The sequence below is a fragment of the Nelumbo lutea genome, chromosome 3, assembly GCF_056320005.1.
Source record: "Nelumbo lutea isolate HS-2025 chromosome 3, American lotus-T2T, whole genome shotgun sequence".
Taxonomy (NCBI): Eukaryota; Viridiplantae; Streptophyta; class Magnoliopsida; order Proteales; family Nelumbonaceae; genus Nelumbo; species Nelumbo lutea.
Window position 1 is genome coordinate 43,674,936 of NC_142686.1, and position 25,724 is coordinate 43,700,659.

The 25,724-nt window shown below is 35.3% G+C and overlaps 2 protein-coding genes across 2 annotated transcripts; one reads left to right on the forward strand and one right to left on the reverse strand.

Annotated features, from left to right (window-relative positions):
- The first annotated feature begins 6,912 nt into the window (after positions 1-6,912).
- LOC148864565 (RNA polymerase sigma factor sigA-like) lies at positions 6,913-15,900 on the forward strand. Its single transcript, XM_088976321.1, has 9 exons — positions 6,913-7,140; positions 8,649-9,494; positions 11,849-12,047; positions 12,161-12,253; positions 13,889-14,017; positions 14,226-14,279; positions 14,375-14,497; positions 14,914-15,188; positions 15,576-15,900. Exons 2-9 carry the CDS (start codon positions 8,809-8,811, stop codon positions 15,682-15,684), a joined length of 1,668 nt encoding a protein of 555 aa, XP_088832447.1. The 5' UTR covers positions 6,913-7,140; positions 8,649-8,808; the 3' UTR covers positions 15,685-15,900.
- A 2,857-nt stretch (positions 15,901-18,757) lies between these two features.
- On the reverse strand, positions 18,758-24,304 carry LOC148864566 (aspartyl protease family protein At5g10770-like). Its single transcript, XM_088979524.1, has 2 exons — positions 24,118-24,304; positions 18,758-20,093 (listed from the first exon to the last, which is right to left on the reverse strand). Exons 1-2 carry the CDS (start codon positions 24,278-24,280, stop codon positions 18,850-18,852), a joined length of 1,407 nt encoding a protein of 468 aa, XP_088835650.1. The 5' UTR covers positions 24,281-24,304; the 3' UTR covers positions 18,758-18,849.
- Positions 24,305-25,724: the final 1,420 nt, after the last annotated feature.

Consider the following 25,724-nt stretch of genomic DNA (forward strand, 5'->3'; position numbering starts at 1 on the left):
GGCTGTAAAGACTGTTTGGGCCTTGCATTGACTGAAGCTGATCTCTAACTCAATGCAATAACTATGCAAGGCTGTAAATACATTGCAGCCCATTGTAGAATTCTAGAATTACTGCCCCCATAGTCTATTAGTAGCCCCTCATAAATCACATCATACCCATGAATTTGGCATCAATCTACGGCCAGGATTCATCCCACCTGTACTGTGGTACTAAGAATTCTGACTTGGGATGAGCAGTCATTCTCCCTTTATTTTATAAAGGTGTGGTGTGGAGTGTTATTATTGATTTCACAACCCAATCAAATAACCTGTGTTTTGGGGCAAATGGTCTCTTCTTTTCAGAGCTTTGGCATCTTGTGTAATAGTTTTCCACCATATCATTGGACCATCTGAATGCTTTTAAAACCGGACCGGACAGGGAACTGTTCTGGGTCCAGTTTCCAGGTTGAATGGTGTTTGACCGTCTGATCCAAATGGATGACCTCTTTGACAAAAAAAAAATAATAATAATAAAAATAAAAAAACCCAATAAACAACCAAAAACTGTTTTTAGGTCGAACGGTTTGACGATTCAACCACTTGAGTCAATGATTTGCTGACCAAATCAACGGTTTTTGGCCGAATAATGATTTTGAGATAAAACAAAATTGATTAAATGATCGGTTCCCATTTTTTCTAGCTGATTGTCCGGTCCAATTTTGAAAACATTGATCTGAATCATATAACTGGAGACAGCTTCATCTTGTTTCATGCCTCACTTCCAAACAAATAATTGTCCTCCCACCTTCTCTATTATATATAAGTTGGGACCTACACAATTTTACTTCCCACATTACTTTTTACAAAGAAATAAGACAAGATCATCAACACTGAAGCAAAAGTAAATTAGAAGTTATTAGTTTTATACTCCAATGCATTTATATCGGTGTAAATGAAATTTGCAGTATAAATGAACATAGTTTTAATATTTTATATTATTTTTTCTATACTCACAGTTGTATAGTTTTCAAAAAAAAAAAAAAAAGAAAAATCTATGATGCCACAAAGGCATGATACCTAGGGGTGTTAATGGCATTCTAAAATGCGATTGCAAATTTAAGATTTGATGTAATTGAATCAAGTTTGAATAGTTTGAATGTCATAATCGGTTGAATTTGGATATCCTATTCATATTATTTAAGTAGCTGAATCGAATTTGTATATAACTTGATTCAATTTGATAAATATCCAAATTCAACCAATTATTTAATTTTTATGCATAATACATAAAATGATTACACATTTTATATAGGTTATATATATTTATAATATTTAAATTATATAAATAATTCATATACTTTATATAAATAAAATATTTATCTTATATATTTATTAATTACCTAAAATAATTAATTTGTTTATTTCTACTTTGGATATTGCCTGATTCGATTCGAGTTTGATTCATTTACATCCCTAATGATACCAAAAAGGCTTTTATTAATAAAAAAACTCACAAATTTTGATAAACACCACCTAATTAGTTACCACTTTCGTTTGGTAGCAAGTTATTTACCTAAGTAAATGCATTTACCTGGGAAGTGTTACCCGGACAAGTACATTTAGGCCATGTTTGGGAGTCATTAAAAATAAGTTCTTATTTAAAATAAGTGCTTACTTGGGCCATTAAGAACTTATTGGTATTTGGGAAATAAGCCACAAATAAGTGCTTATTTTAAAAATAAGGGTTTATTTTTTAAGCCCAAATTTCTGGTTTTTTAAGTGCTTATACAATAAGCATTTATTCAATTTTGTTCTTCCAAAATTATCTCTTTTTGAATTTTAAAATACCACTTATAAAATTATCCCTAATTGAATTTTATAAAAGTATTTTTATGAAAGCACTTTTACGAAAACACTTTTAAGAACATACTTTTATGAAAGCATTTATACAAAAACACTTTTATAAAAGTACTTTTGTGAAAGTACTTTTACAGAAAGCACTTTAAGTGTTTTGATAACTTTTACAAAAGCACTTTTACGAAAGCACTTTCATGAAAGTACTTTTATGAAAGCACTTTTGTGAATGCATGCTTATGATAGTGCTTTTATAAAATCACTTTTATAAAAGTACTTTTATGAAAGCACTTTTATGAAAGCACTTTTACAAAAGTACTTTTATGAAAATACTTTTACGAAAATAATTTTATGAAAGCACTTTTACGAAAACACTTTTATGAAAGTACTTTTATGAAAACTTTTACGAAAGTACTTTTACAAAAGCACTTATGAAAGTACTTTTAGGAAAGCACTTTTATGCAAATACTTTTATAAAAGCACTTTTACGGAAGTACTTTTACAAAAGCACTTTTAGAAAGTTCTTTTGTAAAAATGCTTTCATAAAAGTACATTCTTATTTATAAAAGTGTTTTTGTAAAAATGCTTTCATAAAATTACTTTCTTAAAAGTGCTTTCAAACATATTTTGAAAATTTGAAAGAAAATGAAAGACAAAATAGTTACAAATGGTCAGGGGGTCGGTTTTATTTTTATTAGTTTTTCTTTCTTAAAATTTGGTTCACGGGGTTGGTTTAAGGCCCATCAACCCCCTGAAATGGGTGGGACCCCGAAACATCAAGTATAGGAGCACATCAGAGATGCCATAATATGATACGTATTGACCGATATACCCCAATGCACCATAAAATTAAAATCCTTTGTCATTGGCTATGACTGAGCCTTAGACAACTAGGAAGCATTCATAACTATTCATAAAAGGATATTTGAACATGAAAGTAGGTTGGATCTGGGTGGAGAAGGATCCGCATTAGAATTGGATCTAACTTGGAGTGGTAGCCTGATAGGAATCCTCAAGTTTTCACTATATCACATTTAAAGACTTGTTGAGGTCAACCTAGAATGAGTTTCCATACATGTAATGCCTTGAATTTGAAAATTCTATAAGTTGACTATGAGGAGCATCATTAAGGAGATGTGCTAACATTATTATTGCACATTGTAAGACTGACTTGGAGAGAGATTGAGTAAAAGCTGAGCTTTTTTTAGGACTATAGTTTGGGTCATCCACTTACCTCTGGTCTTTCAAATCGTAGGCATGTTCTAGTCTTCATTCTATTGATGCCAATGCAAGAATGTGTTCAATTAGGCTCCATTTGGTTTGCAGGAATATGGGTTTGGAATCCGGAATCGGAATGTGGGCTATTCTGATTCTAGCTGTTTAGTTAGACAGAATTGGAATCTCACTCTTATTCCTATTGGGATGGCATTCCCCCTTTTGAGGGAATGGCCATTTCCTGCCCTTTCCTTGAGAATAGAATCTCCTTCCTTCTGATTCTAATTCTCATTCCCGCTTTTGTCTGAACCAAACAGACTGAAAATAGATCATTCTGATTCAAAAAAATTTCAATTCCAATATTCCTTCCTTTAACGGACATGCTACTCCAATATTATAGAGGATGCATGATAGAAGAATAACGTAAGAATTATTGGAAGGATGTCATACATGCAGTCCTATAAAGAGTTTGGGAACAAAAGAACATGAAAAATGAGACCCTGGGCATGGCATGGATGAACTTATGCAAAGTTTTGAAAATAACTTTTATATATGTTGTGGTAATAAGAGGGGGCTCGGATTTGCTGCGCACAAGTTGTTCCCCACATCCCTATCCCACGAGACATTACAGTTGCGTATCGCATAGCGATGGTACTCTGTGGGTATAAACGTGGGAATAATTTATGAATAGCAATTCTGGAGTGAATAAGAGGTATCTTCATCCTAATGGAATGCCACTTAAAAAAATGTTTATAGTATCCCCTCCCACCTTCTCTTCTCCCAAATAAAAATTCCTAGCTCCAGGAGCTAGGGATAAAGAAGTTTGGCATTTTCAATTATCCTAGGAATTCTCTACTCTCTATAACCGAGCAATAGCCCTCGCCCTTCTTCCAACCATAAATTATAAAGTTGATATATGTCTATGGTATATTTAATTTTAGTTGTGGTAGGTTTGAAATTGTATCTATTTGCATGTAATGAAATATTTTAAGATGTCTTCTACTCTCTTTTTGTTTTACTAAATTTTATTCTTAATTTTTATAAATTATTATTGTCTCTTGATTATAGTTTACTTTAAGGAAAATTGCATATTAGTATCCTGTACTTTAGGTCTAGTCTTATTTTGGTCCCCAAACTTTAAAATATGTCAATTTAGTATCTACTGTTAACCAATTGTTAGTTACCCTTTAAAATATGTCAATTTAGTATCACATTACATCATGTATGACTTAAAATTTTAAAGATGTCAAAATTACCCTTTAAAATAAAACAATGTTCACCATTACACCCGAAGTACATTTGTGTCTTTTCATATGTCACTTAACAATTTATTAATGGTAGGTATTAAGTTGACACATTTTAAGTTTAGGTACTGGATTGGCACGTTTTGAAGTCTATGGACCAAAGTAAGACTAGACTCAAAGTATATGATACTAATTTGCAATTTTCCCTTTAGTTTACTGTGAAGAGATTTAGTAAAATAAACTACTCTTATGAATAAATAACTTTGAAATATATCCTCTTCATCACTTTTAGTAAAATAAATATATTCCTTAGTAAAATGCACCCTCTTCATCACACACCTTGCACAAGGAATATATTTTACTGTCAAGAGATTTAGTAAAATAAACCCCTAAATTTTTATATATTTTTAATTTTGACGGGTCATGAATAAATAATTTTATGAAATTAAATAATAATAAGATTTTTGTGACCTTCCTGACTCGACCCAATTATACAGGACATTTGGCCTGTTTCCGAGTTACATATTCTAATTTCTAAGGTTGGGCTGGGTTCATTGGATTGAGGCTCGGACTAGATTGAAGTGCCACCAATGCCCCGCACCTCAACCTGAATCAACCTGGTCTGAATTGCACCCGTAGTTAGAGGTAGCCATGGGTTAGGTTTAACACCTATTATAAGGAGTCCGGATCTGTTCCTCATATAGCATGCCTTATATTGATTTCACAGCATGTTTTGGCCGCACATTAGGCACATTTCCCGTATTTATATTTATTATTTATAGAAAAATGTACCCAATACAAGGTGGGATGGGGCTGTGAAATCAGTATGAGGCGCGCTCTATGAGGAAAAGATCCCTTTGCAATATAAGGGCAGTAGCCTGGGTCCAGACACTGGACCTCAAAGACAAGTCTAGGTCTGGGCCAGGTTTTGGCACATGTTTTCAAATCAGGTCGGGCCAGAAATGTTGGGCCGAAGCCCATCCTCCAAATTTCTGGGCCTGAATTGCTATGAACACAAAACCCAGGCTGCTTGGAAATTTACAGTCCAAGGCGGGTTAGAAATGGTCCAGCCCATATCTCTTAAAAGCAAAATCTCCCTGTAAAGTGTTTGCAGGGTTTTTGCTTTTCAGGATATGAAATGATCACCACCACCCATAGTCCAAATCCAATGTCATGATCGGGTTGGATTGGGTAGGAACGAGCATTATTCGTTTAAAATGGAAAAATTTTGTTTTGTTTTTTTTGGTTTTTCTTTTTTGTTTTATAAAATTTCAGTTGTCAAGTTTGGGAATTGGGTTAATCAAAAAAGCCGAATTAACTGAACTTTATTATATATATATATTAACATATAATATATATTATATTATATATTTCAATATATAATTTATTATATGTGTTGTATAATATATACTTTTTAATATATATAGTGTTAAAATTCGGTTTTAATCAAAATAATCAAAAACAAATAAAAAATTTCGATTTTATTTTTTCAATATTTCGATTTTGATTCAATTTTCTATTTAAAATTTTAATTTATTCAGTTTGATTTTTAACCAAATAAATCGTTTGTTCACCCCTAGAATTGGGGTTGAACACCTAAACTGGACCTGACCCGATATGCAAATCTATCGGGGAGTGACCCGATTCATTTTCTACGGTAGGACCAATTAAACAATGGATCATATAGTCCCATAATACTTGACTGGACCAATTAAACAATGGATTATATCGTCCCATAATACTTGACTGGTTATCACTTCTAGTCAAGTGTGTCCAACCTGCCTACTTGGTATTGCTCTTCTCAAGAGAAGCTATAAAACCGGATCCAAACCCGTGGACACCCAGATCCGCTATTAGTAGACCTCATACAATATTCCAATTAGATGATATACATTGATCCAATCCAATCACAACGTTATTTGGGCGATTGGTCCGTGACGCATGGGTGGTTCACGGCTAGGGGTGAACAAAAAAATATCGAAGGTACCGATTCGGTTTTGGCTAATCAATATAAAAAATCGATGATTAATCAAATCGATTAATATACATATATTTCTATATATTTTTTATATATTTATGTATTATACATATGTATTATATATATTATAAATTAATAGATATGCATTATATATAAATATATATTTATAATATATTATATATTATTTAAAATATAATATTATATATATTTATAATTTTTTATTATATATATTTTTATAATATTATTATAAAAACTAAAAAACCAATGAATCAAACCGACGGTTAAATGAACCAATCAATCAATTAATTGATTGATTTTGATTAATTGTTGATTAATAAAATATCTATCTATCTATATATATATATATATATATATATATATATATTTATTTTGATTCAGTTCCAATTGTTGGTTTTCCAAAAACCAATGATACCGATTCGATTAAAAAAATTACCCACAGTCCGATTAATCAAACCGTGAACACCTGAGTCACGGCCTTAGCAGCTCGCCTTAACATCGCATCTCTCAAATCCGGGTCCCGATCCTTCTGTTCTGGGGATCGCGTGTCGCGACTCGCGATTCTTCAATGGGGACCGAAGATGAGATCAAATTACAGGACATGGCGCTCTGTACACCACAATAGAGTGGGCGGTGGGCCCAATATCTCTTCTAGCCAATGACCTCTCTTCCTCCGATATCCATAAATTTAGAAAAATCCGTTAAAACCCCCATAGGCCATACGAAATAGCGATTTTTGATATTTCATTTAAAAAATTTCCATTTCCGTTCTAGCTTTCACCGCCTTCCAAGTGGCTACAACTCTTCTCCACTCAAGTCTCAACTGACGTTCTCTCTCTCTCTCTCTCAAAGGTACGCCACACATTTCCATAGTTTTCCTGTATTAGTTATTCAGTTTGTTCGTTCGATCTTCTTGCCTTCGTGTTTCTGCTAATTTTTTCTTATTTTCTTTGAGTTGTTGAATTGAAATCTTTCGGTCTGAAGAATCTACCGCAATCTCATGTTAGAGAATGTTATATAGGAATTACAAGCTCGAGCTTACATCCAAGTATTCTAGTTTTGGTGATTTATTGCTTTTGGTTATGTTGGGTTCTTTCCAAATTAATCGGAAAACCACAGATAAGAAGCATCATAAATTGGAAGTGAAACATGCTGCTGTGTTTGCCGAATATGTCAATATTTATCAACAGATTGACAGTGATTAAAATAGCATATTGTTTCTGCTTATTGGACCATCCCATTTCCTCATAGAGTAATTTGAGTTGATTATCCTTCCAAAATCCAAATGATATAGAAGATGGTAATTAAATATATCTTCTGCTCATAAAAGCTTTTATAGGTTAGGGTACTTATGGATAAATCTTTTATAAATAATCAATATGTGCTACTTGTAAATTTTTTAGCAACATACATTGTGAGACATTGGTAAAGGCACACTCCATTGCTATATTTTTGATTTTTCGGATGTATGAGATTCTATAACTTTATTCCTTGAAGGTTCCATCATAATGCTTCAATGCAGAAACCTTATTTTTCTTCCTTGCAGTTACCATATCTATATCGAAAAAGGCCATTCCCTGATGTTGTTCCCAGCTATCTGGGTTTTGGGAGGGGTAGACTGGATAAGGACCTAAACTTTGGCATTTTTGTTTATCTTTCTTTTTTCTTGCACTAAGTGGCTGCTCTCAGACTTGTCAGCTTTAGATTTTACCATTACACCAAGCATTGGCCTCTAATCACCATATGTTTATCTATATACTAAAAATGGAATCAAGAAAGGAACAAATATGGAAACTGAGTAATGTAGCCCTATTGAACCAGATGGAACATCAGGAATTGTTGAAATAGCTGTTGCTCCGGACCTTCTATTTGATGGTTCTCTGTTAACATCTCAAAAGTGAGAATTACAAAGAACAAAAAGTTGAGGCAAATTCTTTTGGTTGCAGTCTTAAGTTTCCTTTCTACCTGAAGCATATCTGAAGTATTAATTCTTCTGAACCATCTCAAAAAACATGTATCAGGCTTTCAGAATTGTTATTCAAGTATGCACTGGTTATCATTTCTTTTTCTGATAGTAAATAAGCCAGAAGAGCATGAAAACTCTTCAGCTTTACTTCTACCCAGAAATTCTTGATGGAACTCATGGATATATACCTTACACCTTCATGTCCTGATATTTAATTTGCAAAGTGTTATGATGATAGAAACTAGCGTTTTCACTACAGTTTTGATGAAGAAATTGTTCATCTTTCACAGCAAGTACTCTGGTCTTTATTCAAGTTGTGCATATTTGCAGTATAAAGAATATTGTGAAAGCAGTCAAATATAATCTGATAATCCTTTTTCTCTTTCTATTCCAGAGATTTGACAGAGTGCTCCAGGCAGCTTCTGGAGAAAAAATATTATTTCCTTCAGATATAAGTAGCACTTATATAACTTGACAGTTAAATCACATGGTTCAAGCTCAGGAATCTTCATAGAGTGTGATGGTAATGCACATAATTGATAAGAAGCCCTATAATGGCTACAGCTGCAGTTATTGGGTTAAGTGCAGGGAAGAGGCTTTTGAGTTCTACCTTTTATTACTCTGATGTTACAGACAGACTTCTTTCTGTCTATGATCATGGATTAGCACAATATCAGGCAACTTCAGCCAAGAATGTGATAATTGCAAGGAAATCTTCCAATTTTGGTCATAACTTTCCATCTAACCAACACATACAGTCTATTAGGGCTCTTAAAGAACATGTGAATACTTTGTCTACTCCATCAACTGCAGATGTGTGGATACAGAGTTCTGGCCTTTTAGAGAAGGAAAACACAGATCTTGACTATTCTGTAGACGCTCTCCTCTTGTTGCAGAAGTCTTTGCTGGAGAAGCAGTGGAACCTTTCCTTTGAGCAAACTATAACTGATGGTGCACCAGGAGAAGAAACCCACAAGAAGATACAGGTCACTCGCTCAGGTGTATCTGCTCGACAACGGAGAACAAGTACAAGGAGGACATGTCTGAGCCCAAAACATTCTATAATGCAACCAACTAAAAGAAAACAGCTTGGTTCAATGGTCAGTCCAGAGCTGCTGAAGAGCCGCTTAAATGGCTATGTGAAGGGTGTTATAAGTGAAGAATTGCTGACCCATGCTGAAGTTGTGCAGTTGTCAAAAAAAATCAAAGCAGGTCTTTCCTTAGAGGAACACAAACTAAGGTATGTTCATGTCTTTGGAAAAATATGACATTATTCTTTTCGATTTTCTGCTTTTGTATCTTTAATTTCTTGTTGAATCTTCCAGGTTATTGTTTTGTAGCATGTTGATGGTTTTGTGCTATTTGGAAAGAAATACATGGTGGAACAATTACTTTGTAGGGAAAATACCATTTGCACGATATCATTCTATTTAATTTTCTTAAAACAAAAACTTCCTGAATGTACTTTCACATTTCCATAGGATTTTGGTATTGTAATTTAATGAAGATGATATTAAGTTTTAGTTCTCTCTTACTCTATCTGTCTACACAAACACACACATGAGTTTGCTAAATAAACCATTTAGAGAACGCATCCACCAGTTGCTCCTTCCATGCACTTTCCCTGGTCATTATTTGTAAGTGGAAAAAGAATGGTTGAAGCTTTCACTGGGTGGCATCACCTATGACAAGCTTAAAAAACGGTTGGTTTTAGGGCTGATATTTTATGTGGAGTTAACAGATGGAAAATCCAGAGGAACCTCTATGGCCCTATCTGAGAGATGTTTCAGATTCACTGCATCAGCTATCCTTATGATGTGGAAAAATTAGGGTGGGTTATGTAAAGAAAAATCCCCAAGTACAAGGGTCCTACACTTTCTAGTCCTTAAAGGTCTGCACTGTATCATACTTTGCCCCCCCCCCCCCTTTTTTTTTCACAATTAGCAGATTAATGGAAATTTACCGATAGGAATAAGTAGCTATTAAGCTGTATCTGGATTGGAATAGATGGAAAAACATGGTGGGAAGGGAATTACAAATCCACTATGTATCGTTTTAGCTGTGTTCCTGAAAGAGAGCCCAATGACAATCAAGAAATGAATGCAATTTTTTGCCAAGTTTTCCTACCTTCTGGTGGATTTTGAAATTGTTTGGGGGAGAGGGGGGTAGTAATTCTGCAATCCACCTGAACTTCCTTTACCTCCTGCATTTCCAATTCTGCTGAATCCAAGCACAGCCTAAGAGCAGTGCTTTAATGTTTTGAACCAGTTATTGACTCATAGGTAACATGCTTTCCGATCCCATATAATTGGGATAAGGCTTGGATGATGATGATGATGATTATGAAGTGAACATGTGTAGCATGTTTCATAATTCTCAATGTCTCAAATATCTAATATCATGAAAGCTTAATTCCTGCAGCATCTGAAAAGAGGTAAAAAGATGGGAGATTGAAAGATCTTAAGGTATAGAAGGTTTTACCATGGATTAACAAAATTTAGAAAATTGAAAAAAATATAGATGGTCAACAGTGGATGGAGGGTGTCATTTAAGTGAATAACCTCTGTCCTTTGTCTTCTTTCACCTTTCTCTCTCTCTCTCTCTTCCCCCTCCCTTTCTAGGGTTTCATAGAATAACTTAATATCGTAATCATATGGTCGAACTCATTCTAATGATGTCGCAGTCTGACCTATTCAACCTGAATGGTTGAACTGTCATACCATCACCTGGAGAGAAAAATGGTATGATCTTCAGTCTAGTTTTTTAAACATTTCCAAACAGTTAAACATTGGCAAAGAATGTCCTGTAACCCCCATGATTTAATTGGCACACCTAGGTGCGCAGGTAAGGAGCATTTGAAGGCATGCACCTTGTCTAGGTCCAGGGGCAGCAGCCCCTTTGAAAAGGTGCATGCTTAGTGTGCCTGGTGCATCCTGTGCCTCAGCTAAGTTTTGTGATTCTTCAAACATGGTGGTTGGGGCTAGAGGCTCCACCCCTGGACCCCTGATCAAGTCCCTTGAGGCAAGCCCAAACAAGTCCATGCTAGGGTCTTAAATTCTTGATTTGTATATAAGAGTTAGTTGTAGTTCTTATCTTTTGAAGAATATCTTATATTTAGAAGGGTGAGAAGTTACTAGCAAAAAGGGGGTTCTACTCTGCCTGTGCTTGAAGAAGTCCATGTGCATCTCCATTTGGTGCCTACCCTGAGTTTCAGCTTTAGCTTTTGGTCATACCAAGGCCAAATAAAGACCCTTAGAACCAAAAACGTCCAAATGTAGGTCCATTTCCAAGATAGAAGGGGCTGTGCAGGAGCAACTATTTTTCATTGTTTTTTTTCAGGGTTCTGATCCTGAATCAATATTTTCTTATTCTCAAAAATTAATAAAGGGAAACATACAAAACATCCTATAAATTGATGATAAATGTTGTTGATCTACTTCTTGGTTTGATTTTGGTGATAATATTTTCTGTACCTTAGCATTACATGGAGTTGGTGATCATTGACCAAAGATGTAAATATCATTGTAAAGAATTAATCTTATCATCAATTGCTTTTCCTACGAAATTTCATCTAATACAATTTTGAAATTCAAGATTGAAGGAAAGATTGGGATGTGATCCCTCTGATGAGCAGCTTGCTTCGTCCTTGAGGATATCTCGTGCTGAATTGCAATCGAAAGTCATAGAATGTTCCTTGGCAAGAGAAAAGCTGACAATGAGCAATGTTCGTTTGGTCATGTCTATTGCTCAAAAGTATGATAATATGGGGGCTGAAATGGCTGATCTTGTTCAGGTAAGTAATTCCTTTTCCCCTTTTCAAAACATTTTAATTTTCTTCTCAAACATTGTACTTGTGGCAAAAAATTGGGGGTCATTTTCTTATGAATAACTTATTTTGGAATGTAGGGTGGTTTGATTGGATTACTCCGTGGGATTGAGAAATTTGATTCTTCCAAGGGATTCAAAATTTCAACTTATGTATATTGGTGGATACGGCAGGTGAGATTAAATATTATCCTTCATCGTGGGAAAATAAACTAAGCAAATTACTTGAGGTTATTATGAAACCATAGACAGGTTTCTATACAAGCTTTATGTAAAATTAAATGGCAATGTCATACTGATGCATAAACAACTCATCTAATGCACGAGCATAACTCATTACGCTGTCATCTGCTTAATTATGAAAGCCACCAGGCCACCGGGTGATGACTTGGTGGCAAAGAGCTCTAAAGACAGATAGTTTAACCATTCCTAGCTTTGCCTAATAGTGTGAACTTGATTTGGCATAAGGTTTTTATGGTGTATGTATGGCACATTATATCACCATTTATATAATAAAGGAATAGGATAACTTTATTATTTTATGAGTTTACATGTTCATAGCTTGAAGAAGCGGTATCAACAATTTTACTTAAAAAAGTAAAATCTTTTTTCATTTTAATCACATAATAAAAATGTTATATATATATATATTAATTTTGAATTTGTATATTAATAACTTGCCATGCTAAATATATTATTTGTTTTTATGTTTGATAACATGATATTAACCAGAAAGATGCTATTATCTTATGCTGCTAAGTTGCTCTAAATTATTCTTTCAAATCACTAGATTTCTTAGTGTCTATTTTGTCATTATAAAAGGCCATTACCCAATGTTGGTCCCGGCTACCTGGGGTCTTGGGAGGGTTGGACTGGATACTGTCCTAACGTTTGGCATTTTTTGCACAAAGTGGCCCCTCTCAGACTTGAACCTAGGTTCTCGTGCTTGACAGCCCAAGATTTTACCATTTTGTCATTATTTTTTCTAAATCTAATATTACGGAAAATTAGGAAATTCTAAGATGTCAACATGGATGGAAAGTATAGGCACTTTTGGGGGTTGGTTTGTAGATTAGACAATGCCCAAATACTAGCCTAAACCAAGGTTCAAAAAATCGATACATACACCCCATATCGGGCATATCGTATCGTATCTTTTGGGTCCCGAAACACCTGTCAAACAGGTGACAGGTGTTTCAGGACCCCACCCTTTTTAATAAGAAAACCCATTTTTAACTCCCCAAAAACCAAAATTTGAAAAAAAAACTAAAAAAAATGTATTTCAGTGTGTATCTAAGTACCGATACGCCTCTGCCAACACGCAGAGGCATATCGATACTTTGAACCATGGCCTAAACTCCTTGTTAACAATGCACTGTTATCTCACATTGCTTGCCTGGTTGCCTTGAGTACTATGATTGTTTAGTAAGCCTGGGTGTTAATTTTGGACATAGGTTACCTGGATATTGTCCACTAATGGATTTATAACAGTGGTTTCCAACAATAGACTTATTAGGTGAACCTCTGTGATATCAAAAGGACATTGAGGAACATCTGAATCTTCGAAGTCATTCTATTATTAACTGGACATTGGTCTACTTCTGTTGGTCAATCACGTATACTCAAATAATCATTGTTATTAACAACTTAACGTACAAAAGGAGAAAAGTATGTAAGGCGTTGGCTTTGTAGTTCATGTTCAATCTGATCTATGGGTCTAAATATTTGAAAACATACAGAACAGAGTATAATGGTTTATCCAGTTGTTCTGGCAAACTTACATCAATTTATGCTTCTGTTTGTTGTTAGGGTGTTTCAAGAGCATTGGTTGAAAACTCCAGAACTCTAAGATTGCCAACACATTTGCATGAAAGGTTATGCTTAATTAGGAATGCAAAAATTAGGTTGGCAGAAAAAGGGATTACTCCTTCAATAGATGTAAGTCTACTACTACCCTTTTCTATGTTAAATTGATTCATTTCTGATTGTCTTTCTTTTTCCACAATTACTGCAGCGCTTGTAATTAGTTGATTCTAGAACTTCAATTGTGGAATATGATACATGGCATCATTCTGCTTCTATACAAACTCATTCAGTCCTAGTTTTTGATTACTTTTGAGTTTGACATATCTCATTTCATTTCCAGAGAATTGCTGAATGCCTGAATATGTCTGAGAAGAAAGTTAGAAATGCTACAGAGGTACTAAATAATCTATACTTTTTCCTTGCTACCATGTAAATATCTTGATATTATTAATCTTGTTTCCTGTTCTTACGAAAAAAGTTATAATGCAGGCAGTCAATAAGGTCTTTTCACTTGATAGAGAGGCCTTTCCTTCTCTAAATGGTCTTCCGGGGGAAACCCTTCATAGTGTATGTTTAAAATTACCAATTAAATCAATGAATTTTACTTCTCAAGTGCACTCTTATCTACATGTTTTTTTTGTTAAAGCATAAGCTTCTAGTTCCAATATTACCATCTCAGATAGCATCCTTATGATAGAGCCCTTTACCTTACTCCAAATCATTCCATACTGGTTTGTCGTTGATTATCATTGGACATATTATCTCTCAATGTACTATTACTACTGACTACTGCTACTAGTACTATTGTTGTTGTTGCCATTGTTATTGTCTTTTCTTACTTAATTATCATAATTGGTGGTGGTGGTGGTGGTGGCAAAGATTCAGCGATTCAGCGTGGTCAAGTTCTTTTTTTCATAGTTCTTTTGCTTATTAATGAGATTTTTCTCCTGGTACTTGTCAATTGATATATATAAAACTAATCTTCCCCTTTTTTGTAAAGAAAATGAATGTGTCAAACATTGAATTGATCCTTGACACTAATTGAAAGTTTCCTTCTGTTTATCTCACATTTTGGTGCCTATTCTATCTTTGCTTTTGTTCTTGTAGTTCAGCTTTTTATTTATTTATTCTTTTCACACATCATTCACCAAATGGTGGAAATGTTTCTGAACTCAAGTAATTATTTCCAGGATGAAGTTAACAATCTCCTAAGTACAACACTTGAGGAAAGGGAGAGAGATATAATACGCCTCTATTACGGTCTTGATAAAGAATGCCTCACATGGGAGGATATAAGTAGACGGTGAGTGCTAAATTTATCATATTACTCTGTTTCATAAGCAGTACACTCGCTCAGGTAGTTGGCAATGTCATACACTTGATGCTATTACATAGGTTATGTCTTGAAGAGTGAACCATCCATTAGCTATATTTCTTGGATGCCTACATTTGATAAATTGGCTAAAGCATATCCTAGTCATTTGGCACTAGGGCTTAGTCAAATAAAACATCTGACTCATGAATTGCATATAGTAAACATTTGTACATTACTAGCATAGGTTAGTTCTGTGTAGTATTATCCCTTCCTACCAAGAAAAGGGAAGGCTCACATAAATGGAAAATAATCTTTTTGTTGCTGAAATCATTATATTGCTACTTATTTTATTGATGCTGTACTGATTATCTTCAGGATTGGTTTATCAAGAGAAAGAGTTAGGCAAGTTGGCCTTGTTGCCTTAGAGAAACTAAAACACGCTGCGCGAAAGAAGAGGCTTGATGCCATGTTGGTGAAACATTGATTTGTTACTTACCATTATAGGCTTCACAAGATGATTTTGTACGTGTATATATAACATCGTATCCCTAATTTATTTTTATCACCTGGAATAAAATATAGAAGAAAATACGTGCACGTATGGGAATTAAGGCCCAGAATTTCCTGTAATATGAAATGAACCCTTGACTTGAGAGTTTATAAGATGGAATGAAATTCTTTATGTACCATGTTAGGTGAAGAGTTCTAATCTCTAGGTGTTCCATTCTTCTCCAATCATGTTATGAAAAATGAAACTAGAAACAACACAATTTAAGGGGGTGTTCGGCAACTTGGTTTTGATTTTCAAAAAAAAAAAAAAAACTGCCAAATCAGCAAAATACATTGATTTTGTTGGTGTGACAGTTGTTTTTGCTTTGAAAAACAAAACTAAGTCAAGTTGAGGAACACTCTCAATAAGTATGTATCAACCATGCGAACTCATTCTTTTCTTGTGATTTAGCCACGATAGCTACAGGAATAAAGGCTATTACCCAATGTTGGTCCCAGCAATCTGAGTTCTGAAGTCTTGGGAGGGGTGGACTGGATACAGTCCTATTGGCATAGCCGTTGGTCATCTGTGAGGTGGTGTTCCAATTGAACGGTATGGGTGGTGATTTGGGTTATTTGGGACCTTTTTTTTGGATAAGGGGTCGTGTCCTTAAACAATTTTCAAAACTTAACATGATTCTAAAATAGAAAAATGGAAAAGGTTTCATTGCCTTTTCATTGAGGATGTTCTTGAATTATCAGAAGCTCCAAAATAATACACTTTCTTATTTTTAATGAATATCTTATCCATGATTAATATGTGGTAATTATTCAGAAGATCCTAGAAGTTTATTCCATGACAAATATATGAAATTAAATTAACTTGTCAATTCAATTGATTTGGTTGTGTTTCAACTATATATATAATTGATTTGATTGAAGATGCCACTGTGCCATATGCCATGCATCTAGGATTGAGTATGGAGCTGGCCTTACACTGGGCTTCATTTCATAATACAATACAAGTCTAAGCTTGGGCCGGAGCCTACCCTGGCCCACGAATAGGGCCCAGATTAGGCTTTCTGGGCCTAATGTCTATTACACTTACAAGATATGTATTATCCATAATATATAATATGTACTAAATACATGATTTTGCTATGATACCGGAAAGACATGATATCTGAAAAACTTGTAACCAATCAGTCGGTAGCATAAACATATTAGCCAATCAATAAGGTGATATTATCAAAATTCATGGGTGGGTTTTGATTGATCAAAGCTCTTTCGGTACCAGATACAAGGTTTTGTATTCTACATATTTGCATTTGTAGTCCTTCCAAACTGAGCCTATGAAACATACTTTAATTTATCCAATTTTGAGGTTCGGGATACATGTCTAATGTTCCCCTTCTTTAAGATGAGGGGGTATTCTACAATGTGGTGATTTTTTTTGGTGGGTTTCAAAAATAAATCAAAATCATCTTTTTGAAAACAGATTGTTTCTTAAAACAAAACACAAGAAGTATGTTTTTGATTGTGTATGTGTTTTTTGTTTCCAAAATTGAAACCAAAAATATATTATTGAATCTAGTTTAAAAAACATGTTTTCATCTGATTATTCAATATCATGTTCCATATATCATATAATTTTTATACTAAAATATTTGTCTTTGTTTTAAGAAACCAATATTTTGTTGGTTCCAAAAATATGTATTGTTTTTTTGAAAACAAAATTAACTTGTTTTTCCCTTTGAAAACAAAAACAGAGTTCAAGAATAAGTTTTTGTTTTTTTACTAATGTGAAAAACAAATAAAAACAAAAGCATTCATGTTGTAGAATGCCCTGTAATTTTTGAAGAAAATGGATATGCTTTCTTGTAAATAGAAAGATATAAAGTTATGTAGCTTCAGAGGTGGAAAGATATAAAAAGAATCTGATTTAACATCTGATTCAGTTTCTTAAGTCACACATCTTGAGATAGTAAAGGTGAGTGGTTTTACGGTCTTAAACATTAAGGAATGTGGGAGTATTAGAAGTTTTAAATTGTTGTGAATGCACGGTGAAGTTAAACTTTGTGGGGTGGTTTTAGTGAGAGCTCCCCAAAATGTAAGTCTTGTCTGTTGTCCATAATCAAAACCAACCATTCTAATCTGGTGGACTTAATACACTTGTGAGGCCTATTGGTACATGTCCAAAGGCAGAATATGACCTAGCATAGGCAGAATATGACCTAGCATGTCATCTTTTATAGCATCCATGATCATCGGGGCTTCCACTATGGTGGTTCGACACTCTCATGGAAATAGGTAAGGTTTCACCTTTTAATCCTCAATAAATTTCTTGAAACATGAGCATTTTCTCCAACAATCAAACACCCTCGTGAATTGTGATTAACACCACCTGATTCCAACTATTTGGTTGGGTGGAACAGCTGTAAATGTGGAATAGAATTCCCCCACTTGAGGAATGGCCATTTCCTCTCCTCCCTTAGAAATGAGTTCCATTCAAACTGATTCCAATTCCCTTTCCGATTTCTATCTCAACTTTGAACCAAGGGTAGAGACTATGGGAATAGACCATTCTGAATCAGATTTCGATTCACCAAATATGACCCAAAGAATTTGACAAGATGGCTGATATTTTGGCAAAATCTCCTTATTCATTTTTAGTTAAGACCCCATTTGGCACATCTTTTTGTCTGGGCTATCAACATTTTAGAAGTCCAACGGCCCACATTTTGGTCTTTTCCTGTTTGATTGAGAAAAAATCTAGTCGTTGAAAGGCACAATCCAAAAAAAAAAAATGTAAGAAACCCACTTCAGGCTATTTTTGAGAAGCTCTAAATAGTGCTTTTCACCTTTTCTTCAACTCATCTTTTCGTGTAAAGATGCACCTTAACCGGACGGTCTTCAAGTTACTAAGATCTTAATGCAAAAGCTCACATCCTCTTTTGGCTGTAAGGTCTACCATAAGATCTTCTAAAAAAGACTTATCAAACAACACCTTAAATAATATCTTGTTAAACACAAACCCATTCATGATTTGCTTGTTTCCTCATTCATTCTTTAATTAAAATAACATATTGTTAAAAATAAATCCCATTCAAGATCAAATCATTTATTTATTTAATTATTTTCATCTCTCTTATGGATTTTATCAGTTGCAAGTCGGCCCAACACTGCGAAACCCTAACCTTCCTCGAGGAATATCATAAATCACCTCATAAGTCTTCTGTTGAATACTGCCGATGATTGTTGTTTCTTCTTCATCATCGTTTTCACTGAAAGCCAAGCAGAACTTGGATGCCCCTACATTAGTAATAACTCCCGAATATTGGTCCAACGGTATGTCAATACCTCCTCCAAAATTCAGCTTTATGGATGGTATCGTCACTGTCCTGTTCCTACTCAAGTCATAGCATGTATCAAAAACTCCTTGTGGTGGTGCTGCAGATGGGTAGCCTGACATTGCTGCCCGAAACGCATTCCGAAGGATTCGGTAGGCTGAAGGTGGTAGGTAGCTGATGATTGTGCCCGAGTCTACTATGGTTCCATGATTTGAGAATGTTGGTGATGGAATGGCCAGTCTCTGCCCGTTCAAGCTTATTCCTATTAATGGCACGTAGTACAGGTCTGGTTCTTGTGGGTTTAATGTCAACCGTATGTACCTCACAGCTCGAGAGGTGGCACCTGTTTGGTTGCCAAATGCCAAGAACCCATTGGACCTTGTGGAGCTTGGCAGACAATAAGAGAAAACTTTTCCAAATTTAGAAGCAGTCTGATACACCAGAGATGCAGGGTGAGAGCCTAAACCCAGAATCCCAGATGTGGAATCTTGTAATTTAACATCGTGGCCACACCCTAACTTGAAACCAGGGAAGACATCTGAGGGTGTTAGTCTGAGTGTTTCTCGTGCGAAGAAGCCGACGGAGTGGTCACTGTCTTCATACTGAGTTTGGTAAATACAAGCGTCTCTGCATGCGGGAGAGTGGTGTGTGGCGCTGTAGGCTTGAGAGCAGTCTGCTGACCCACAAGCAATATTGGAATAAGAGGAAGAGCGGGAAGGGGAGAAGGTGAGTCCCCTACAGTTAGGACATGGTTTGCAGAGGATCCAACTCAAGCTGCTTCCGGTGTCCATCGTCACCCATAGATTTTGGTTTGGTGTGCCAACTCCAATATTGACAACGTAGTTTTCGGATTTGAAAGGGAGACCATACCTGGTTGGAATTTTAGCCTTGGAATCTCGGTCTTGTTTGTTGATCATTGAATGAATAGAGCGAACTCGCAGTTTGTCTTGGTGGAGGATTTTCTCCAGGCTAGGAGTTGTCTCTAGTGGTGAACAGGGTCCATTTACATCTACTAATTGTAGCTTTCCAGGCGGATGATTGTCGAAACCTGAAACTGTGGAGATATAACCATAAAACATTAGATACTCATTATTCCCCTCTCTCTCTCTTTCACTCTCCCCCCTGTACATGCCCAGTTTCATATGTTGTATTTAATGCTTTTTTAGATGGAAGATTCAAAATCTATGATTGTTTGTCGCATCTCCTTGGTTTTTTCTTCTTCCTCTTTATCAAATCTTGTATGTGTAGGCAGGAGCCCCTTAAAGAAAGATGTAGTATTCCATATTGTTACATACTCAAAGGGGCGTTCTTTTTCTGGATTTTGAGAGGGGGAAGTTGGTATTCCTATTGACCAAAGAATCCCATGTTCTTTTTTCAGATTAACGTGGGAACCAGGGAAAGTTTATTTTCCTGGGTATCATTTACTCGGATAATTGATATCCATCTCCTATGTGGGTAAATAACTTTCCTACTTTGGGGAAAAGTTGCTAATACTTGAATGGGACAAAAATGCCCCTTGTAATAATGGATTTTTATAGTTAAAATAGTCATTGCCTTATTTATATGGGTAAATGCACTTACCTGGGTAAGTAACTTACTGAAAAGGGAATGGGGCCTAATTGGGAGACTAGTGGTAGTTGACCTTCTCTAGTAAGCTACATTACCTATGCTTGAGAGAATCTTAAAGCATTTCCACTAGGATGATGCTCTATTCCCATTAAGGAGATAATGCAAAGTCAAGGGCTACTTGAGAGGGCTGAAGCTTCCATTGAGCTTCTTTCCCTGAGCTCCTTCTTGGAAGGGTTGAAGTGCAGAGGCTTTGATACAGTACGGGAGAACGCCAATAAATTCTATATAAGTTGGGATCATTCCAAGACTCATAAGAAACTCAGATGACGTCACTAATCCAACTGAGTAATTAATTACCAAGTTAGTGTCAGTACAAAACTTTTATTCTGGTTCGAATTTACTAAATTAGTGTCAGCACAAAATTTCCATCTTAGTTCAAATTTACCAAGATAGTGCCAATATGAGTTTTCTATCTTAATTCGAATTTACCAAACTAGTATTTCTATTCTAGTTCATAATTACCAATTTAGTATTTGATCATGATTTTTGGATTTTTGTTCAATTAGAAATTTGTTTTTAAAGAGTTTTAGTAGGATTCTATTATGGAGTGCTTTCATAGATGATGAAGTTTTTTGGTAGGAGCCATAAGAGTGTATGCTTATATAAAGAATATCTAGGGAAATGTTAAGACAATTTTTTATATTGATTTTTCTCTTAATTATTGAGTGAAAAATTCTTCTTTTGATATTTCGACTTTTACTCTTTTCTTTGAAGCTTTTCTCAACCTATTTTGTTTTTGTACTGCACCACTTCTGGCTTTCTAAGGTGAGTCGACATTGACAATCAATAAGCTATATGTATTTGATAAAAATTTAAGACAACCCTAATTTGCGGTCCCCAGTCCTATGAAAGGCTGGCTGTTTAAGCCTCTTTTGAATGACTTCTCTAAATCATTTCAAAGTAGCTTAACCAACTTAACTAAATCTTCAGCTCAGTCATCCCAAAAAGGCCGAGAAATTTAAGGGAAAAGCTCTACTTCTAGCTTAATTAAACAATTATTTTGGACTTTTGGGGTTTTTACCAACATAATTTATGAGCTGTTTGTGAAAAGGAGGCCCACCTCATAAAACAGAAACTGTTATGACGCTACCTGAATGGGTATTCAAACCAACGGATCAAAATTGGACAAGGATTTGGATTAATTGGCGATCGATGTATCTGTTTCTTCTTCCATCAACTTTCTTGTCTTCCTTTCTTTTATGTATCTTTGACTGTATTTTTATAGTATAAATAAAAATTTCTTAAAGAAAAAAAAGTAAATGAGAAAATACAACGGTATCAAGCCAAAGAGACTCAAGTAGTTAAGCCCCAAGGAGAAAGCAACTAGGAAACCACCTCAAGAGTGTGAGTTGGGGATATGGTGAAGCTACGGTCCAGGTAACTCCGGCGGGTGTAAGAGTGCAAGATGGGGATACGGGGGTGGGGGAGAGGGAAGCTTGGTTACGTAGCTGATTGGTTGGGGAACTTGAAGGTGAGAGGTCATGGTCTTTAGACCTGTAGAAACAAATAGCAGGGCTGTGGAATTGCAAAACCAACCCAGAGATTAGACGGTTGGCTGGAGGTCGACTCCTTTTCGTTTTGGATTCGGAACTAGAGGCCCTTAGAATCCTAGAACAAGCCCCTTTTCGTCTGGGGGCAGAATCTTAAATCTATTTTATTGGTCTTCAGATATGGAAAAAGTACGCAAACGCAGAGTAACACAGAGATGGAGGGTGAAGGTTTTAGGTGTGTAGGAGTGCCCCTTCATGCTTGGTGCATGGAGACATTTCGAGAGGTGGGAAACGCTGCCAAAGGATTTGCTGGAGTTGCAGAAGAGAACCTGTGCCTGGAAGATCAAGAGGCGGAAAGGATTTTGGTGTGGGCGGGAGCGAATTTCAAAATTTCTAAAGCTTTTACGGTGGAGGTCGCCGGGGAGCTATTTGTGGTTAGGTTGGTTGTTGAAGGACCGGAATCCCTCATAGAGAATCCAACTAGGATGTGTGGGTGGATTCTAGCAGAGGATGAGGTCGACAGTTTGATGAAGGGGCGCATCATGACGGGTCCCAGAGACGATTCAGAAAGCTTAGGGGCCTGTAAGACGGGGGCTTCCCAGCCGGATCTCGGGACAGGAAGAGAAGAAATGGCCCTATAGGGGTGCTTAGGTGAGAGCAGGAGCGCGGAGAAGTTCTAGGACCCGTTTGGTGTGTTTCTGCACGGTTTTTCGGTTCACAAGCTAGGAAGACCGATTTTTGATATATTCTTGTTTGATTCGTGGAAGATCTAACGGTGCACCGAAAAGCTCATTTCGGGCTGAGGATGACATGTTTTAACTGTCTTCGAGCTGCTCAGATCTTATATTAAAAGCTTAATGCATCTTTTAACTATTAAAACAAAAAAAAAATCTTTTCAAAAAAATACACCAAACGGGCCCTAGACAACATCGGAGCAGAAGAGGATGACATGTTCGATCAAATGGTTCAGGGCGGACCCAGTGGCCGAAGCTGGGAGAGGTGAAGGCGCGCATCCAAATCTGGCAAACTGGACCAATGGGCCAAGGGTCTCCGAAAATGGGCCTCCTAACAAGTCTTGCAAAATTCTTGGTCTGGGCTCAGAAGATGGGCAGATAAAATTTCCTTTAAGCCAGGGTGGTGGCTATTTCTGTACATCCTACCTTCTCATTTTTAATAAGATTCATTTTTCTTACTCTTCAGGAAAAAAAAAAAAAAAACCTCAAGATCAGCCTCCGCTAAACCTGCGCCTCAAATTCTGAAAATTACATGCACGGTATGATCTAATTTCTTCATTTCAGTTTTTTAAGAACCACTTAACCCAAAATATGAAATTTGAAATGTTTAATTAGAAAAAGGAAAATGCATATTGAAGTATAAATTAATGTTGTTTCTAGTTAATGATGACAACTGATTCCTCTATAACTATTGTATGTATATAAAGGCAGTGTTTGGAACGGGTGCTAATTTTTCAGCACCGTGTTGCATAGTTATATCTTTTCTTTTTTTATAGAAAATGGATTTTTTTGGTTTGAAACCATTACTGTTACATAGGCATTTTTCAATGTCACATTAGCATAATAATGCTAGTAACAGTAAAAAAATGAGAAAACATAAAGGAGCGTTTTCTCATATCGCACGTTTCTTGATTTCTAAGGCATGGTATGAATAAACGTTTTTCTGGAAAAATACCCAACCAAATAGGAAGTGTTTTTTCATAAAAAGGACTTTAGAAGTGGCACTGATGTGGTGCCATTTAAAAAAAAAAAAATTGGCATCGGTTCCAAACATCTACAAAACCGATTTCTTAGCACAATTTACTACAATGAAGAGATGGTTATTAATGGGAAAATTAGAACCGCATGAATGAGGAAATCTATTTCAAATAACTACACAATGGGAGCATAAATAGGGTTCCCCAAACATATTATCTAAACAACTAGACAGGGAAAATTTTTATACCTTTCGAGGATGTAATGCAATTTGTTTCTGGTAGCAACGAATCAACTGCAATCTCTACTGCCTCCTCACCATGGGCCCTGACCTTATACCAACAGCAAGAGAGAAGCAAAAGAACAAAAGTGGACAAAGTAAAGTTTAGGAAAGAAGTATGGAGAATGGCCATGAATGGCTAATGTTCTTCTTCTTCTTCTTCTGTGTTGTTGATGTTGTACTGGTAGTACTATTTGCTGGATGTCGTACTGCTATTTATAAGGAGTAAGGAATGAATAAAGTGTTTTGCCTTTATAAAAAGTCATGTGTATGTGTAGATGTTGAAGGTTATGGATAAACAACCCTGAATGCTGTTAAATTTAGCTTAGTTTTCATATACAAAAATCAATATACTCAATCAAAGGTTCAAAGAATTAGTAATCCAAAGAATGTTGGGAAGACAAATCTTAAGATATATATCAGGATATGCATGGATTATATATTAGGTTAACTCTAAAAAAAATAAAACATAAAATACATATTAAATAGTTCATTTAAAGTATAAGCTACCATGATACACTTGAAAACATTAAGAATTGTAGAAAAATTAAAATATATAGTATTAGTATACCTTAGGAAAAATATAACTTTTATTAATATTTTTTTTGATATTTATTAAAACTTTGAAACTTAAAGACCATGTTATTTTAACATGATATATATTGTAATGTAGTTTAGTTGTTAAATTTACTTATCATTTTTAATGCATAACCAATTCTTGCTGCCAAATACCATATATACTTTTTATATGGCACTATCTTTGATGCCGGAATGGTATATAAACAATTGATAACTCATTAACTGGTATTCATCCAAGTGTAATTTATCCACTACACGCTGTTCATCCACATTCATGTGGGTATCTGATTGGTTGAAGTATTTTTTTATTGTTTTGTTTTTCTATTATGCGAATTGGTTAAATTTTAGAGTGAATTACAGATAGGTAACCTGTACTTTGGGGGTAGTGATTGATAGTTACTCTAAAATTTCAATTGCAACACTTGAGTACCCTGAACTTTCAAAAATAGACATTAGGGTCCATCAGTTAGTATTCCGTCAGTTAAATATTATATAATGTCATAAATTCTCTTCTCGTGTATTTTGAGATCATTCTATGGAATAAAATCATTACCAAAGAATGCGTTCGTTGGAAAATTTGAATCAATTATAAATTTGCTGTCCATGTGAGAATGCCATCGTGGGGAGACATTTTGTCACTTGAGAATGATCTCAAAAATCCACGAGAAGGACATTTTTGGTATTATGTAATGTTTAACTGACGGAATAGCAATGATGGACCCAAGTGTCTATTTTTGAGAGTTTGGGGTACTCAAGTGTTGCAATTGAAAGTTCAAGTACCTATTTGTCACTACCCCTAAAGTACAAGATACCTTTCTGTAATTTACCCTAAATTTTATAGATATTAGTATAAATATTGTGTCTCGGTCACCTGCAACAAAAGAAGTTCCGACACCCTATCAACATCATCTCACATCGCACATTTCATGCATGGTGGGTCCCAGTTTTATAGAAAGATATGTGGTGTTAAATCACGTTGATAGTGTGTTGTAATTAGG